This window comes from Poecilia reticulata, chromosome 20, assembly GCF_904066995.2.
Source record: "Poecilia reticulata chromosome 20, P_reticulata-male-v2, whole genome shotgun sequence".
In the NCBI taxonomy this organism is placed as follows: Eukaryota; Metazoa; Chordata; class Actinopteri; order Cyprinodontiformes; family Poeciliidae; genus Poecilia; species Poecilia reticulata.
In genome coordinates this window covers 10,831,812-10,848,456 of record NC_088849.1, presented here as the reverse complement: position 1 = coordinate 10,848,456, position 16,645 = coordinate 10,831,812, and the positions used below count along the sequence as shown (strand labels likewise).

General features: G+C 38.6%; 1 protein-coding gene across 2 annotated transcripts; it reads right to left on the bottom strand.

Moving 5' to 3' along the window:
* Window positions 1-63: 63 nt before the first annotated feature.
* Window positions 64-16,645, bottom strand: LOC103482516 (TLC domain-containing protein 4-B). 2 transcript variants are annotated; one of them, XM_008438729.3, is made up of 7 exons: window positions 16,286-16,645; window positions 12,358-12,527; window positions 10,803-10,892; window positions 9,487-9,545; window positions 9,243-9,337; window positions 3,926-3,999; window positions 64-3,201 (listed from the first exon to the last, which is right to left on the bottom strand). In XM_008438729.3, the coding sequence occupies exons 2-7, from the start codon at window positions 12,510-12,512 to the stop codon at window positions 2,883-2,885; spliced, it is 792 nt and encodes a 263-aa protein (XP_008436951.1). In that variant the 5' UTR covers window positions 12,513-12,527; window positions 16,286-16,645; the 3' UTR covers window positions 64-2,882. The 2 variants fall into 2 exon arrangements, with proteins under 2 accessions (XP_008436951.1, XP_081458071.1); XM_081601945.1 differs by lacking the exon at window positions 16,286-16,645 and adding an exon at window positions 15,846-15,861.

The window sequence follows — 16,645 nt, the reverse complement described above, 5'->3', positions numbered from 1 at the left end:
GGTCTTGCTCTTCAGTGGACAGGCCAGGCTTGCCAAAAGTACTTTCACTAAATAAGACACATCACAAGTTAATTTGGTTTTTATTTTCAAGAAGAACTGAAAATGTGATTTGACAAATTTCTATCTCCAGTACATTCATAGAATGTCACAAAACACTCCAACTACTCCGACACGTTTCCTCAAAAGGCATTGAAAACAGAAACACCAAGACACAGCTGCTAAGAAGCAACAGCTTCTGTTTAAAATGCACCACCTTCCTATTATGTCAACTCCAGTTGGAATAACATAAAAAACAAAAAAACAATGCAACACGTATGATGCAGGATGCTTGTAAGATTCATGTTTATTTTGCACTGCCCAGACTGTTATAAACTGTGCTGATTAGTATTCAAGTATTCCCTTACTGTATATTTCTGTGCTGGATACTAGTCTAAATGTCGGCTTTGTTCATGTTAGCATCACATCGTTATCACCATTTCCTGTGGACTACACTTTGTGGCACAGTACAAGAGTAAAGTTTAAGTAAACATTATCTACATGTTGTAAGAAAAGAGAACAAAACCGGTCTTCACAAATGTATATGCTAATTTGTTTACAATGCAGTCCCCATGCAAAATAAACCCCCACATGCAGTTACAGAAGGTGCATGAAGACGGCCGTACTGAGGCGTACACGAGTTTGCACGTTAAGTTCACCCTGTTTCCATTCGGAAAGAGCATGCTGCTGTTTCCACTGAATCCAGCTGATAAATCAGCCGTCAACACATTCTTCCTTTTAACGATTATTCACTTGAAGATGACATCCGGCACATTCACCACTGCCAAATTTCGTCCGAGCACTTTGCCACCAATGAACAAACGGCGTAAGCATTTCATGCTGTTATTAAAAAAAAAAAAAAAAAAAAAGCCAACTTAAAAGAAAATTAAGAAAAAAGTCAAATGCTTTACTGTGCCAGTATACATAATGCAGAGAGAAGGAATCTCAGAAGGAAAAAACAAAGAACTCCACATACATACAAAAAGAAATTAAGAAAACTCAACCGAACAGAAACTCCATTTGTAGCTTTTGTTAAAAAAAAAAAAAGAAAAAAAAAAGTACAGTACAAGAAAGGCGAAGCAATCACATTAGAGGGGTATCAGACTGGGAAAGTTTGCAGTTTTTGTGATGAGTGTCAGAAAAAATATCCGCCGTGCAGTCATAGGTTGTTCTACAAAGGCAACAAAATTGAACACTGAGAACAGCAAGGCATACGTAAAAAATATGTAACAATCCTTATCTCTGCCTAAGTAAAAATCTGATGGGATCTTGTTTTTTTTCTGTACAGCTCACAGAATTTCAAGAATGTACTGAAAATCATGAGTGGGCTGAAACCTTTATATAAACCGACGACACATTACACTCAGGGAATGCTCCTAATCTTCTCTTAGCATCGAACGGTTGTTTTTATTTATTTATTTTTTTAGCAAAATTATTACAGTTAAATCTAAATTCTCCCCAATATTTTTTTTATATATATATATTTTTTTTTTTGTGCGTTAAAAAGCAAACAATCTTTGATCAGGAAAATAAAAAGCACAAGTAGAAATCAAAGATACCTTGAATCTGAAGCCATCTGTCAAAACAATTTAAAGCTTCTCCTGTATGAAACAGATTACAAACTTCCTCTTTTACATACAAATAAAATGGTGTAACAGATGATTCAATCATTTGTTGTCTTTTTTTTTTTACCTGTATTTAAAAATATCATGTACAAAAAAAAAGCTAATTATATACTCTTCATCATAATATCTTGATTTTTAAAATCATCCAAACCAATTCCATACTAGCTCTCTATTGGATCAGCCTCACAATTACATACGTATTTCTTAAAGTGATGAACAGAATGCAAAGAAAAGTGCCAAAAATAATTTTAAAAACATTTATTTAAGCAGTGCAATACTCTCCCTTTCATTTTGAGTAACATCAGGTGGTTTTCATGCATCATTTGGCTAAACAGATCAGTGTGACCTCATAATTTTCCATTTCTAACCTTGAATCGCAAACGCAACCGTCCGCTTTAAGTTTCCCCTTAAAGCTTTACAAAAAGTGCTTTACAAATCTTTTTTTTGTTCTATCACATAGCAGTCAAAATTATAGTTTTTATAAAACTAATTTGCCCTGACACCAGCAAGACAACACAAATAAACTACGAACAAAATGCCCTTTCAACCAAGCTTCTTGTTTTAACACCCCTGCGAAGGTAAACAAGAGGAGAGACGAAATGCGTTTCTACCCCTCTCTTGCGAACGCAGCTCATTCAGTTTGTGTCTAAATCTTCGCCGACGGGCATCTTGCAACAAACCTATGGCAATGACCGTCATTGCTGAGCAACCGAACCACCTCAAATCCTGACTTTTTCATAAATGTTAACTCACGTTTCCCCGTTTTCTGTGTGCCACTCGAACAGCGGTATTAAAACAAAACAGAATCTTCTGTTGAGTAAGAAGAGTGAAAAAATAAAAATAAAAAATGACATACTTTTTGACAATTTGCAGTTGGGCTAACAGTCCTTTTTTTTGTTCACGGAGGAGCTGTTCAGTACTTGTGAATTGTTCATGAGAAATAAATTGGCCATGCACATAAAGTATTGCTTGAAAGTCTTAATCATGGCTTAGGTACGACCACTTCACTGGTCCATTGGAACATCTAGGAGGCTCTCTGCTTTCCTCACCCTCAAAAAGAAGAAGAAGAAAAAAAAACTCATTACATTCGGTCCTGCAGGGTTAAGTCCTGCTTCTGCTGCCACGGTAGCAACCTGAGGGTCCAAACCGCTACTGGCAGTGCATCGAGAGAATTGTCTCTTTTTGTTGCGGCGTTTTCACTCCGCTGACATCCTGGTTCTGTTAGTCCGTCTTCCCGTTCTCCTGAGGTGCTGCGGCTTTGCTCTGGCGCGCGGATCGCAGCACCTTATAGCAGCCGCGTGCAATCTTATGCATCCACATGATGTTCATGATGTCCAAACAGATACTGGAGCAAATCCAGGCCACGCGGCCCCCCCAGGGCACCAGGTAGAAGGCCTCGGTGCCGTACACCGCGTACATGCGGCTGTAGTAGACCGGCATGACGGCGACGCGGACCATGAAAAAGACAACTGCCATGGCGACGCCGTTTGCCATGTTGGGCCGGGACGACTTGGGATATCCTAGTACCTCAAAGAACCAACTGAAATGAAACACATTTTTATGAGAACGCCGAGTGACGGGGAAGAGAAATGGAAATGTTAAAATGTGTGATTTTTTTTTTTAACTGTCTGGGACTCGTGCAGTCAACAAGGAAACATTTTATGTTTACACAATACCACTGTATTGCGTAAACTAAGTCAAGACTGTGACTGTGAAAAGTCAAGAGAGTCAATTAACTCTTTCGACTGAGAGTTATTACAGCTCTGACGTAAAAAAAAAAATATATGTATAGGTGAGACTTTAAAAATTTTTTATGTAAATAATAATATATTTTCAGTAAGGCCAGTATATGAAAAAAATGGAAACAAAGCGATCATTTAATATTTTTAAAAGTGAAAATAATTGAAATTGAAACCTGGCGAGGGGTTTTATCACTTAACACTCCATAGTAGTGTGGTGATGTAAGCAAGTCAATTACATCATGATGTTATATCAGACATAAACAAGAATCTAGGCATTTCAGTGAAAATGAAAATTATTTGAATTCCACCTTTAAGGTAGAGAACAATACAAACACATAAATCTAAATTATGGAGGATTGGTGTATTAAAGTATCAAACTTTTAGCTTGAAAATCAAATAGTGCAAGCCTCTAATTGTGCAGTTTGTTTCGTATATTCCAGAAATAACAGCAAGTGTAAAATGAACAACTGTGAAAAATGGAATGGCCTGAGAAACCAGGTTTAAAAGTGAGCGAATACATACCGCTGGTTCACACATGGTGTGGAAAACTCAGCAAGCAGACGGAAGTTAGCAAAATAAGGCAACATTCCTTCGCCCTGGAAAAACAAGGTAGGCACAAGAAGATAAAGCGTGAAAGGGACAAACACGAAACATGGAATCACTTGGATCAGCAGCCATGAAGCCCATGCGTGACTTTCTCCACACAAACACCATTTATCTGAGGAGTCGTCAAAGGACAACTGCGGGTAAAACGCTTGAGAAATACCCGATTTGAACATATGGGCACATTTTAATGTCCACAAAACAGATGAAAAATACTGCTATTGCATGGAAAACTTACAAAAAAAAAAAACATCCATCTGACTGATTTATAAAAAGGCTTCCCTTCAGGGCCCAAGATATTTTCTTAATCTTGGCAAGTCAAAATTAGACTGTCATCTCTAATTCTCTTCCATAAAGGATCTCTTTATTTACTGAAGAAGTCTTTCATATTACATTTCAGTCTGAAGGAAGTAAACATGACATATGTACTGGAGAAATTGAACTGCACTATACTAAGCTCACAGTAACACATATTAGGTAAATAAAGACATTTTTTAAATCTGTAAAATGAAGAAGCCTATTCTCTTAGCAGCAAATTCTACATGGCGTAAGTAAATAAAACTAATTTATTCATCGTGAAATTTGAGTACTCCAGCAGATTTAAGCCAATAAGGCCTTTTGATAACCTTTGGCGGAGTAAAATGTTAGTCAACTGGAAAAGTGATGACAAGACAGCCTCCACAAACAGAAGCGTCATACAGGATCAAGACACAAAGGGCAGATTCACCAGGCAACCCCTTGGCATCACTTCTACTGAGGCAATAAAGTGTCTTGCCTCACACAGGGTTTCCAAATATCACAGATAATCAGCGACCAAATTGTGATCGAGTAGCCTCTGAAAACCTGTAAACACAAGAGGCAAGATGCAAACACCCCCCCCCCCAAAAAATATAAAAATGCTGAGAAAATCGAGCATTTTTGCACATAGATTAACTAAACGTTGCACAAACATTCTATATTTCATTCATAAGGGGGAAGAAAAAAATCGATACAATGCGACAGTGAAAAGATATCAACACGGGTGATGATAGGTGTCTTTTAGATAAATACAAACACTGAGCCAGCCACTAGCGAGGGAGCAATCAAAAGCCATGCAGAATAAGTTGCATTATATTTGCAGGCCAGTCTTCTCCGTGCTAATTAGACATACAGTCTGGAATGCTTCTCCTGATACAATGATGCTAAAGGTACACCATTTTCAATATCAAGTTCTGACTGAACGATGCTCACGGGTGAGAACAGATGTGGTAAGTAACCGCTGGAACAACAAGCCCTGACTGGTCTGATTGAGACCGTAAGTTAAAGAGAGTGTTAAAGTGCAGCAAAAAACTAAACTAAACAAAAAAAACACATTAGTCAGTTTCAACATGAACCCCCAAAACAAAAACATTTATTAATGTTACCTGCCAAGCAGATTGACTTTTATAGCGTACTGCAAAAGTATTCATACCCATCTAACTTTTATGTTTTACACTTTTGTCACATTAGAACCACAAACTTCGATTTATTTTAATGGGATTTTACGGGATAGGCCAACACATGAAAGGGAAGATAAATTGCACATGGTTTTTAACATTTTTCACTATTAAAAATCTGAAAAGTGTGGCCTGCACATGTATTCAGGCGGTCTGAGGAAATACACTGGAGAACCACTTTTTTTTGCCTTATAGCTCTTGTAGGGTATGCCTCCAAAAGCTTCAAGCAAAATTGTTCAAGCGCAGACAGAGTGGATGGAAAGCAACTTTAAACATAAATTTGCTTTCATAACATAAACTTTAATCGTGGATTTAAGTTTGAACTTTGAAATTAAAAATTAAACATGAAATTGAATTAAACATGGTAAAAAAAAAAACTGGAAAAAGGTCTGAAAAAAGTGACTCAGACACTTTTTTTTAATAAAAGAAACCCTTTGTTGTATTTATCCTAGTTTAGTAAGATAAATACAACTACTAGTAGGGCTACTAGTGTTTGTAGCCTACTTAGTATGAAATTAGAATGAAAGCAAAAAATAAACATGTTGTGCTTTACACAACATGTTTTCTATTCAACAATAAATAAAGTCAATTTCTCATTTCAAATCGTATCCTGAAAAAATGGTCCAACCCCAACTATTTTGTGTCCCATTTTTGGACACAAAATAGCTTGGGTTGTTAGGGTTGTTGTGATGTTGGAAGGTGAACTCCTGCAACCACTACTCTCTGATTCTCTGTTCCTGTTAAAGAAAAGCATTTCCACAGCATGATGAAGCCACCACCGTATTTCACCATGGAGACGGCACAGCAAAGCTCATTTCCTGTGTTTTTACTTACCCATGCTATGCTATCCATAGCAGGAAAAAAAAAACCACCTAATTATTAGAATTTTACGACAGGCCAGCACATAGTAGCAATTGAAAGGGAAGATGTTTGATATTTTTCATTATTAAAAATCTAAAAAGTGCGGCCTACATACGTATTCAGGACTTCCTCTGACTTTTGAAAACCATGTGTCCATTTCCTTCAATTTTACGCCACACTATTTTTTATATGTATGGACTTGTCGAATAAAATCCAAATGAAATATTCTGAAGTTTGTTGTGATGTGACAAAAGCAAAAAAAAAATTCAAAGGCTACCATGACTTTCACAAGCACGTGAAATACTTACCATGGTGGCTGAAACAGAAGTTGGTGATTGAAACATACTTACTATGTGTTACCTAGAGGGCACGTTTGCATTACGTTTTATGTATGGTTTCAAGTCATCCGCCTAGCATGAGCATGCTAGTACCCCTAGGAACTGGTAAGTCCATACTGTGACTGGGCATCATATCTGCTCAGTACAACACAACAGCAATAACAGCAGACAAGACAGGAATAAAGTAGTCCCCATCTAGATCGTGGCCTGCTCTGTGTTTACTAAATGACACATAACCGCCTGGTAGTTTTTGCATGAACAAAGGTGACCCACCCCAGCTTCAGTGTTTTGGTAGCTTTTTGCATGTGAGGTTTGAAGAGGGGCTGCTCTTGCTTAAGTCAGCAAAGGACACAGAGACAGACAGATATATTAGAAGGAAAAAAAAAGCAAGAGAAAACTGGAAGCAAAGAAGAAGGAACACTTACGACACTGAGAAGAGAGCATGCATCGACTTGTCGACTAGTTATTGATTAGACTTTATTTGACAGTTGAAACACACACACATACACAAAACACAGATTAGGCTACGGTCAGACAAATGAAATAAATGACTTGAACAACATTCAGGTCAAGCCATTTGGGACTGACTGATACATAATAAAAAACATTGCAACAAGATCAAAACTACACTTGCTTTGACTTAGAAAGATGCGCTAACTTCAGCTGAAGTTTCTCGTGTCAATATTTTTTGGTATTAAAATGTTCAGTTTTGGAATTTTTTTGGCTTGAACAACAGAAACACATTAAACATGTTAACTAATGAGACAACATGTGACAGGTCTGACTGAGAACACAATTAAATAAAATGAAAATGACAGAGAATTAGCCAATTGTGCTTTAACGTTTACAAGAAATGCCAGATGGCTACAAAACTCCAGTGCAAATTGCTCTTGACTTTTTTATAATTATTTTTATTATTGGTATTGCCAAATGTAAGACTTTCCTTCAGCAGTTTAGATGTAACCTGAGAAGACAGCGATGAGTGTCCAGTGACAGTATGGCCAACTTAATCTCATTATAGTACTTTTTAAAATACAGGTGCTTGCTCCGTTTCTGCTGATGAAAAATGAATTTGTTTTGTTTTACTTTCAGGGCAACTTTTTTTTTTTTCTTTTCATCAAAACAGGAAGAGGTGCTTTGATGCCAAGAGAAGCTAAAACGGAAAACCTAATGTATTAAAACAAAAATGAAAGAGTAGAGATGTGCTACGATCTACATTTGTAGCAACGTAAAGCGTGGATCCTTGTTTAAAAGTTGCGTCAAGACTCAAAAGCAGAGCAATGCACGCTGTATGTCCTTCTGCCATTTTTGCCTTTAAAAAAAAAATCCACACCTTTTTGCTGTTCTGGAGCAAACTAAACTGTAATTGCCTCTAATAGAGAAGCAAAAACTGGATGTTGGAATCATTAAAAGGTATTTAATGCTTTCAAAAGCATCTTAAACCTGAATAAATCCATCCACCATTGTTTCTGTGAAGAGATCTAACTACCTCAGAGAGCGATAAGTAGAAGAAGTACAAAGGAGAACTAGACTCTGGCACAGAAAACACGACAGGCATAAGGTATCGTACATAAGCAGGTGAGTAATTAAGAAAGCTGAATACGGCTTGCTGGCATGCACAGGAACAGGAAAAAGGGACCCTGCCTGCGTAGGATGGTCAGAGCTGCCAGCATGCAAAACAGTGAGTACAGATCAGCCTTCATCTGTTTTAAGCTCGGGAAAGTTCATCTGACACATCAAAACCACCAGAAGGGGTCAGTAAAATAAAACAGAAGAGGACAGAAATTGTAAAGGCAAAGTGTGAGAGGGGAGGAGGACTTGGGAGGGGGGGGGAGAGAGGCATCAGCCAGTAACATCACGGAGCATTCCATGCAAAAATTACCATAGTCATCCATTTCCTGTAATTATGCGTCAGACCCTGTCGACCTAGAGGGTTTCAGACTGCACCAAGAGTGAACAGCAGCGCTAATAAAGGCTGGATGGGTTTAGTTATTGACACACCAAATACCAACAGATACAGTGTCATCGATGAAAGCATAAACATTTATACTGGAGGTTATTCACCACGAAAATAATCATTCTTGTTATGAGTGTAGCTCTAATAGAGCTGAAATAGTCTCTGGACTTGAATTTGACGTGCCCTGAGATGTGCTTTGCTGTTGATATATATATATTTTTTTGGTCCATAAATAAACTTGAACTGAATAAACTGAGAGATTAAGATTGTCACAAACTGGGCTGCTATGAGAGGTCAAACACTGACAGATTGATTATTCTCACTTACTTGCAGTATATCTTTTTTTTTGTTAAATTCACAGTAAAAGCAGTCAGTAGTTCCAAAAGTTTCAGATTTTTTTTCTCTGCGGACTTATCAGTTGCATAGATAATAATCACTCTCATCATACTTACAATAAGTGACACAATGCTGTATATTGCGGACACCTAATGTGTGTTGATGTTATTAGCTCTACCACCCAGTTAAATGGTACACAGCTGTTCACCCTTGGTTGTCTCCTTCCCATCTTGCCTGCACATTCTGCTATTGGACAATAGGGCACTCACCAGTACATAGTAGTAAGCATACAGTGCTGCCAGATGGTGAATTACAAAAAACTTGTCCCCTATCGCCTTCCAATAGTAAAATATAAGCAGCAGATCTGAAAAACACAAAAAAAGGTTCATTACCATGATAGCTCATTTAAAGCTGCTGTAAATGACATAACATACAGCCAAAAAAAGTTTGGTTTTTTTTTTAGTAAAAACTAAATGGTTTCCAATACTTCAAAGATGCATCTTTTTCTTTTACCTGATATGAGGTAGCCTGTTGTGATTGCAACATTTGTCTTCACCAGTGTAGGATCCCCCCTAATAACACAAAGAGACGCACTGGATTTAAGAATTTACATTTCCAAATATCGCCTTTCGTCTAGCATATTTTCAGACACCTCGTAATGAGAGAGAAATTCTTCATAATCGCATGCAAAATGCAAGCTTACAAAGTGGCAAATGCAAAGAACTTCAAGCAAGTTCAAACCAGTTTAAATCTAGTAGCTAATACACATTAGCAGCTAAGGTTCACTAGCTACATGTTAGACAACAACAACATAAAATAGTGTTTTAACTTTAATTAGTCGTAAACATTTCTTGAAGGATTTCAAAATTCCAAAAGGCTGGTAGCTCAACACTGCTGTTTCTTGGTCATTTTAAAGTGCTGGTTTTCTGACTGATGACCTTAAACTTGGGAATATATGTTTTTGCTAAAGCATCATCCTGGAATTATGTCCTTGGTTAGACAACTTCAACATGGCAGCAAGCCAGGGAAATAAAACAAATAAACTTCAGTTATTCCCAACAAAATCTACAATACATTTGTCATTTGAGTTTAAACAGATGGACCAGTTTTACTGGTGCTCTTGAACGTCTTAGGGGACCATGCCCGATGTAATTTGCTAAATGACATAGAAGCACAGCGATTGCTTCTTCAATCCAGCTGTAATTGCGTCGTGTAACGCAGGGAACTCAGAGCTTATTCGCCTTCATCTTCGACAAGCAGCAAATAAAGGTTCCAATGTGCTCAGGCTCATCCAACGGCATTGGGCTGCCCTCGAAAAATCATCCAGCCTTTTTAGACCTATGCACTCAAACAGATCATGGCACAGTGTACCTCAGCACCAATGGCGACGTCAAACAGGTTGTGACATGCTAGTCGAGGGTGACAGCTAATCCTGTAGGGTAGCATTCCTTTTATAGCCAAGAACTTTGACGAGAATCAGATCTTTGCAATGAGAATTCAGTTGTTTATTTACCTTCTTTTACATACATTTAAAATACAATATGTACTGTTTATGTTTCAATATAAAGCAGGCAATCCATTAGTTTAACACACTATGCATTTATCAGGATCTTTACGGTTTTGGAAGGAGTCGAAAAGAGGCACTGACTTCCAAACGTGTTGGTGACCTTATACCCTACACCCATACCATAATAGTTGTTACATTAAATTCAAAGTCTAGTTGACCCAGTGTCCCTGCAATGGCTTCTCCTACTTGTCAAAAAAAAAAAAAAACACAGAGCAAAAATCTTGCTAATACAGCGGTAGAAACATGAGATCTGTCGTCTCACCAGACTGGATCTTCGTTGACGGCATCATCAAAGAACAAGATGCAGAGACAGAAGATTCCCACCAACAGTGCATGGAATGTTGACACAGTCCTGAGGGGGGATATGAAATACACACCAACATTCAAATCTTTTCACTGTCAAAAGAAAATGTGGATATGTCAAGGACCTTCAAAAGAAGTAGCACATGAAGATCTTCCATTTAGTAAATTCGCCTTTAAGCTGCTCTTTGGTTTTTGAAAGGGGAGTTTTTAGCATTCATGGTGGATCAACTAATTGCTTGTCATGGCTGCACACTGACTCAAGCCAATTAGACTGAAAGATTAAATACTGCTGAAGGGTCGGCCAGAGTGACACTGAGTCCCAGGGATTCATCCATGTTGCCAGACAGTCCAGCAGTTCTCAGCAGTCACTCGGTGAGACGAAAAGACAGCAACTTTCACTGAAAGACTGCTCAATTTGAATCTGTAAAGTAGGGGATTTCTACAGGGATCCCCAAAGCTGGGATTCATCACCACTAATCATTGCGTTTCATTTGCTCATCGCCCACAAGGCTGATTCAATTTATAAAGAGCTCTCCTGAGTAATAAACTGAGGATGAAAAGAAATTGGAAAAATGAGGATCAAACCGATCAAGCTTTTGAGGCGAGTATTGCGTGGCATTCATTTCACGGTTCTTCAAAACACAATCACACCACAATCTCTGGTGTAGCTGTGAACTTCCCATCAAACATCATTTTGCACACAGAAGACATTTTTTTTTAGCCTTTTCATTTTTCATTTAAAAACAGTAAATAAATCAAACAATTATTATTATGATGAAAATGATTATGAACTGAAAAGGGCTGAAAATTGTGGTTTACAAAAACAAGGACATGGTGTTGCCCCCACTGTGTTTCGTAGTGGAGATGAAGTGTTCAATGACATACTTTGAGGTTTGACCTATTTCGGCAGTTCCTCCACATTTGCTGTTGTGCCAAACCCATTCCATGTTTAGGTAATTGACTTGTACAAAAGCACAACAATTGTTATTACTAAAAGTTTTGAAACCCATATATGCCGTACTTTCATTTACACTAGTCTAAAATGTGTCACAGTTTGTTGTATTGTGACAAACTGGGAAAAGTTCAAAGAGCATGAGTACTTTGGCAAGGTATTGCATGAAAAATAGATGCAGAAGGGATATTTTTAACTTTTTGAAAAAAGGCTAAAGTAGTCAAACACAGCTTTAGAAATGTGTAACACAAACCAACCCAAAAAGAAAAAAAATAATAAGAAACATCACAATTTAAATGCTTCTAGCTGTTTGAAAGAGTGAGATGCAGAAACACTGCACAACAAACACACAGAAAATCAAATGTATGAGTCAGATACTGGTGTCGCAGGAAATCTGTGGGCTGAATGTCAACTCATATCTTTTTGGATCCAGTGAACGCACACCTCCTTCTGGCCAGCATGAACGCAAAGAGCAACATTACCGTCTCCGCTGCACAACTGGGATGCGGACAAAACACCTCACAACAACAGTCACAACAGACGTGAACTAATCTCTGGTCACCTTGAGTTCCACTCCACCTTCTGCTTGTCACTGAGGCCCAAGAAGCCGGGGCTGATGCGCATGGACATCCAGGGGCTGACTCTGTGGAACAGCCACTGGAAGGTGAGGAAGCTGGTCACCGAGATGGTGAGGATAAGCTGGCTGAATGGGTCCATGGCCACCCAACCCCACTGTGGAAGGACAAAGAAAGGAATCAGGATCAAAAACAAAAAAAAGAAGAAAAGGATAGTTACCAGGACATCATAAATAGCAATAAAGACCTGGATCTAATTTAAAAAGATAACTTTTACTCACCTTGGACTCTGAAATCTAAAAACATACCAATGACCTATTATTTTACAACTGTAGTATCTGTTACATAACAGCACAAATGACTTGCAAGTAGTGTACAGTTCCACCATAGCACTTCACAGCAGACTCTGTCTTCAAGGAAAACGCAAACACTTTCACGTATCTCTATACATATTACATAATTATTATTACGATGGTAATCAGTTAGAACACACAATACCGTGCACTTATAATAACTCACTGTTTTTTTCCCCTGAATCCTAGCTGGTATTAAGTCTTTAGGATAAAGTTGCAACAGCGTCTATAGATTACAAATAGTTTGATCATTCAAGGGCCTTGTGTTTAACACCATATTAGCATTAACAACAGACACCAGAGCGGTGTAAAAAAAAAAAAAAGAAAAAAAAAAAATGGGGGTCGGGGACAAACTGTCTGCACAGAAGGGAAAACAGATACAGCCTGCTGTGCACGTACTGACACATGGCCTGCACACAACATGTCACTGAAATGTTCTCAAAAGCTACAGATGGAGCTGCTGCTGCTGCTGGTGAATATTCGTCTTTCGAATCTGGCCTCATTCACTGTCAGAGGCTGTGAAAGTCACTGAGTCACTATGAGACACTTGTGCGCTGAATGATAACCTCGGAGAAGGCATGACATGTCCACAGGCAAGGGCTCAAGTGTAGTCAGTTTTGCTCTTTGAATTGCTGCCGCAGAATTACAACAGAGGATGATGGAGGATTGCACCATGTATCAATAACGCCACTGTGCACAGTGGCGTTATCCTGTGGCTGGTTGGACGCTTCAGCCGCAGGTATGTTAAGCATATTCGTACAAGGAGATGTCTGATAGAACGAATATCAGAGTTACATTTGAAGTAATACTGAAATACACTGTGCTCTTATTCTGACTTCAAATTAGAGTAAATATGTTCTACTTTAGGTCAGGCAGGCCTGCCAAAATTATCTCTACCTGCGAACAATAACGAGAGAAAAAAATTATAATTTTTAGACATATTTTTAAACCATTTTCAGCTTAAGAATTTTACATAGTTTGGATCAATTATTTTGGGTATCTTTCCACAAATATGTCACAATGGTTTGACGTTTTGCCTACAAAGTTTTTGATGGGACTCAGGTTAGAGATTGTGATGCGACTGCGTCGTTACTTCAATATTTCCACAAAAATTTCTTTGCACATGATTCCATCTGTTTTGTGAAGTGCACCATTCCCTCGTACTGCAAAACACATCCAAAACATGACGCTGCCACCCCAGTACGCAACAATTTGGATAGTGTTCTATGGTCTTCAAGTCTCACTGTGGTTTTAGCTTTCACTCTTTTCTTTCAGTACAGTCATCGTGACCAGAAGGGGGGGAACCTTTGTGTCTTTTTATCTCTGATTTTAGCTGCATAGTGCAATAGTTTAAAATGCGCCCAATACTAAAACGATTCTAATTCACTCTGATCAGATGTGAATTTGTTATTGTAATTTGGTAGCATAATTTCACAAAATCTTGGGGTAGGTGGTATCAAAATAAAACTGCACGTTATAACAGAGCTCAGTGCATCCCGGAAATCTGACCTGCTTATGATGCCAGAAAGCTAATCCATACTATGAGAGCTGAGGTCATCTGTAAAAATTTAATGGCAAACCATCAGTACTTCCACATCCATATCAGATTTTCCATCGTTTTTTAAACCTGGAAATGAAAGTTGTGCACTGTGCGTCGAAAGTTTACAGAATGAAATGTTGCTGATGTGAAACTGTCTCTTTATGACACCGATGTAGTAGTGAATTACGTTCCAATAAAAACCAGGAAACTCTATTTTAATGGGTGAGCTTTGCTAACAAAGCAAAGCATTTAAATTAGTTCTAAAATACTTGTGATGACCTGGTACAAACATACGAATGGGACTTTTCTGTTCACTTCATATGAGCTGTAAATCTTTGAGTAAGGAATGAATTTGAGTAAAATAATAAACAAGAGAGCACATCTCACATTGATAGAGGGTCAGGGCTTTATTATAAGCTCACTAATATTTTATTTCTGAGCACGACTGCTACATTTTTTCCCCCTTCAACTCTGAATATTTTAATATCTTTAAAGCTAAGCTACCTTGGATGGGACGGGTTTTTTTTTTCCATTTGTTGTCACAATAAAAGACCAATAATAATGGCTTAACTGAAGTGACAGTTTAAAAATCTGCTATATAAATATAAACCTGTCTGTTACTGCGTGTGAGGGGGAGGGGGTGGGAACTGGAGCAAATGGTTATCACATACGCTTCAGCTTACAATCTAGGTACTAAAAAAGTATATCAGAGAATCCTGCTCTCATAACCCTTGCTTCTAGATCGATGTTCTCCAGAACGCAAACAGATCTAAAATTAGCGGCCCTATATGTGCTCTGGCTTGTCAATGTATGCCAGGGACAGAAGTCCATAGAGGCCATTGCCCTTTTTTTTTTTTTTCTTCAATACAAGTGGGTTATTTACTGGGTTATTCAATTCTTAAGTAAGTAGAAAATAAGTAAGTAAAAATAATTTGACATTTTTCCAAAAAAACAAAAGAGAGAAAAATGTAGCCAGTCTTCCAAGCAATATCATAAACACATATTGGCTGCATGAGTTTTAGCATTAAAGGAATCTAAATGTGCACTTTACTAAAAAATAAAAAAATAACAAAAGTCCATTTCTATAGTGTGCTCTCCAATTTGAACATTACATGGTGCAAAGTATCTAAACGGACTTTTAAGAGATCTGAGAGAAGCCACCTCCTGGTATGCTTAATGTGAACTGAGGAGGGTTGCTTTACATACACACGTGCATGCCTGAGGCCTCCCAGTGAAACACAGGACCCTGTTACCAAGGGTGAATGGTGGCAAAGTTCAACATTAGGGTGCAGAGAAAGAAAAAAAAGAGCCAAAGCTGGCCAATAAATCACATCAGCTGATTATAGGTGCAATGAACTAAAAGTGAAAATGACCAAAGTGTTAAAATGAAATCAGGAAATCATAACGAGGCAATTGCTTACACACTTCCTGTTAGATTTCTTCAGAGTAAGTGATTGGAGAGGTGGATAAAATTTCATGCAGAAGTCAAAGCGATTATGGTGTGGTTAAGTTTTTTAAATAAACATGTAAATGCATGAATCGCAATTGGAAAATCACGTTACTTCAGTTTGTCAGCTTGTACCTTCTGGAACAAACATTGACCTGAAAAATAAAACAATCTATTAGGTTCCTTGAAAAATATCTATTAATGAATCACATCGTTGCCAGGAATACCACTGTGCTCTCCCATGTCTCCTTATAAGCGCTGGTAAACGCGCTTGCGTAACGTCTCTTTTAACGAGGAAATTGTGGTTCCAGGAATACAGTTCTTGGTATGTGCACACCCGTAGATGAGCTTGGATTAGAAGCGGAGTCATGGAGCTGTTCAGATGCGGTTAGAACGCGAAAATGGTGGTGTAAACAAGAGCTATAGCAAAGCCAGTTCACACCGCAGTGCCCGTCCAGATGCTGGCATAGGATGAGAAATATCACCGGCCTAGTGTGGCGTCTCTGCTTACCTTTCACACAGGCTACATGGAAACAGATAACATAGCCCATATGAAACATGGTGGTCGGACTCACCTTGCGTCTTTCATTCAGATGATTTTTTTTCTCCCCCCTCGCGCTCACAACTGCTTATGGTTTCCAGGAGTCGCACGCCGAACCGCGTATGTTGCTTGAGCCACAGCCACAGCCATGTCGTTTCATTTTAAACAAGCAGCCAGCCTCCCGCTCCGTGTGTTCACCACTGACAACAGCAACGACAACGCCAGCCGGTGGGGACGCAGCTCGGAGCCTGCGGCAGGTTCTGCTGTGTTTAACGCGGCTCCTAACCGACAGGAACTGTGCATAACTGCTGCTGCAGAGGTGCAGATCGCGCTGCTCGACGCTCGACTTTACTGAAGTGCTGCTGGAGGGGTGGTGGGGAGGGGGGACTGTACG

Excerpts from the sequence above, each read along its gene's own strand:
- LOC103482516 (XM_008438729.3), bottom strand. The coding sequence starts at position 12,512 with ATGGACCCATTCAGCCAGCTTATCCTCACCATCTCGGTGACCAGCTTC. Across the intron at positions 9,338-9,486 it reads AACAGGCTACCTCATATCAG|ATCTGCTGCTTATATTTTAC; the intron begins GTAAAAGAAAAA and ends TGTGTTTTTCAG. Across the intron at positions 3,202-3,925 it reads ACACCATGTGTGAACCAGCG|TTGGTTCTTTGAGGTACTAG; the intron begins GTATGTATTCGC and ends GTTTCATTTCAG.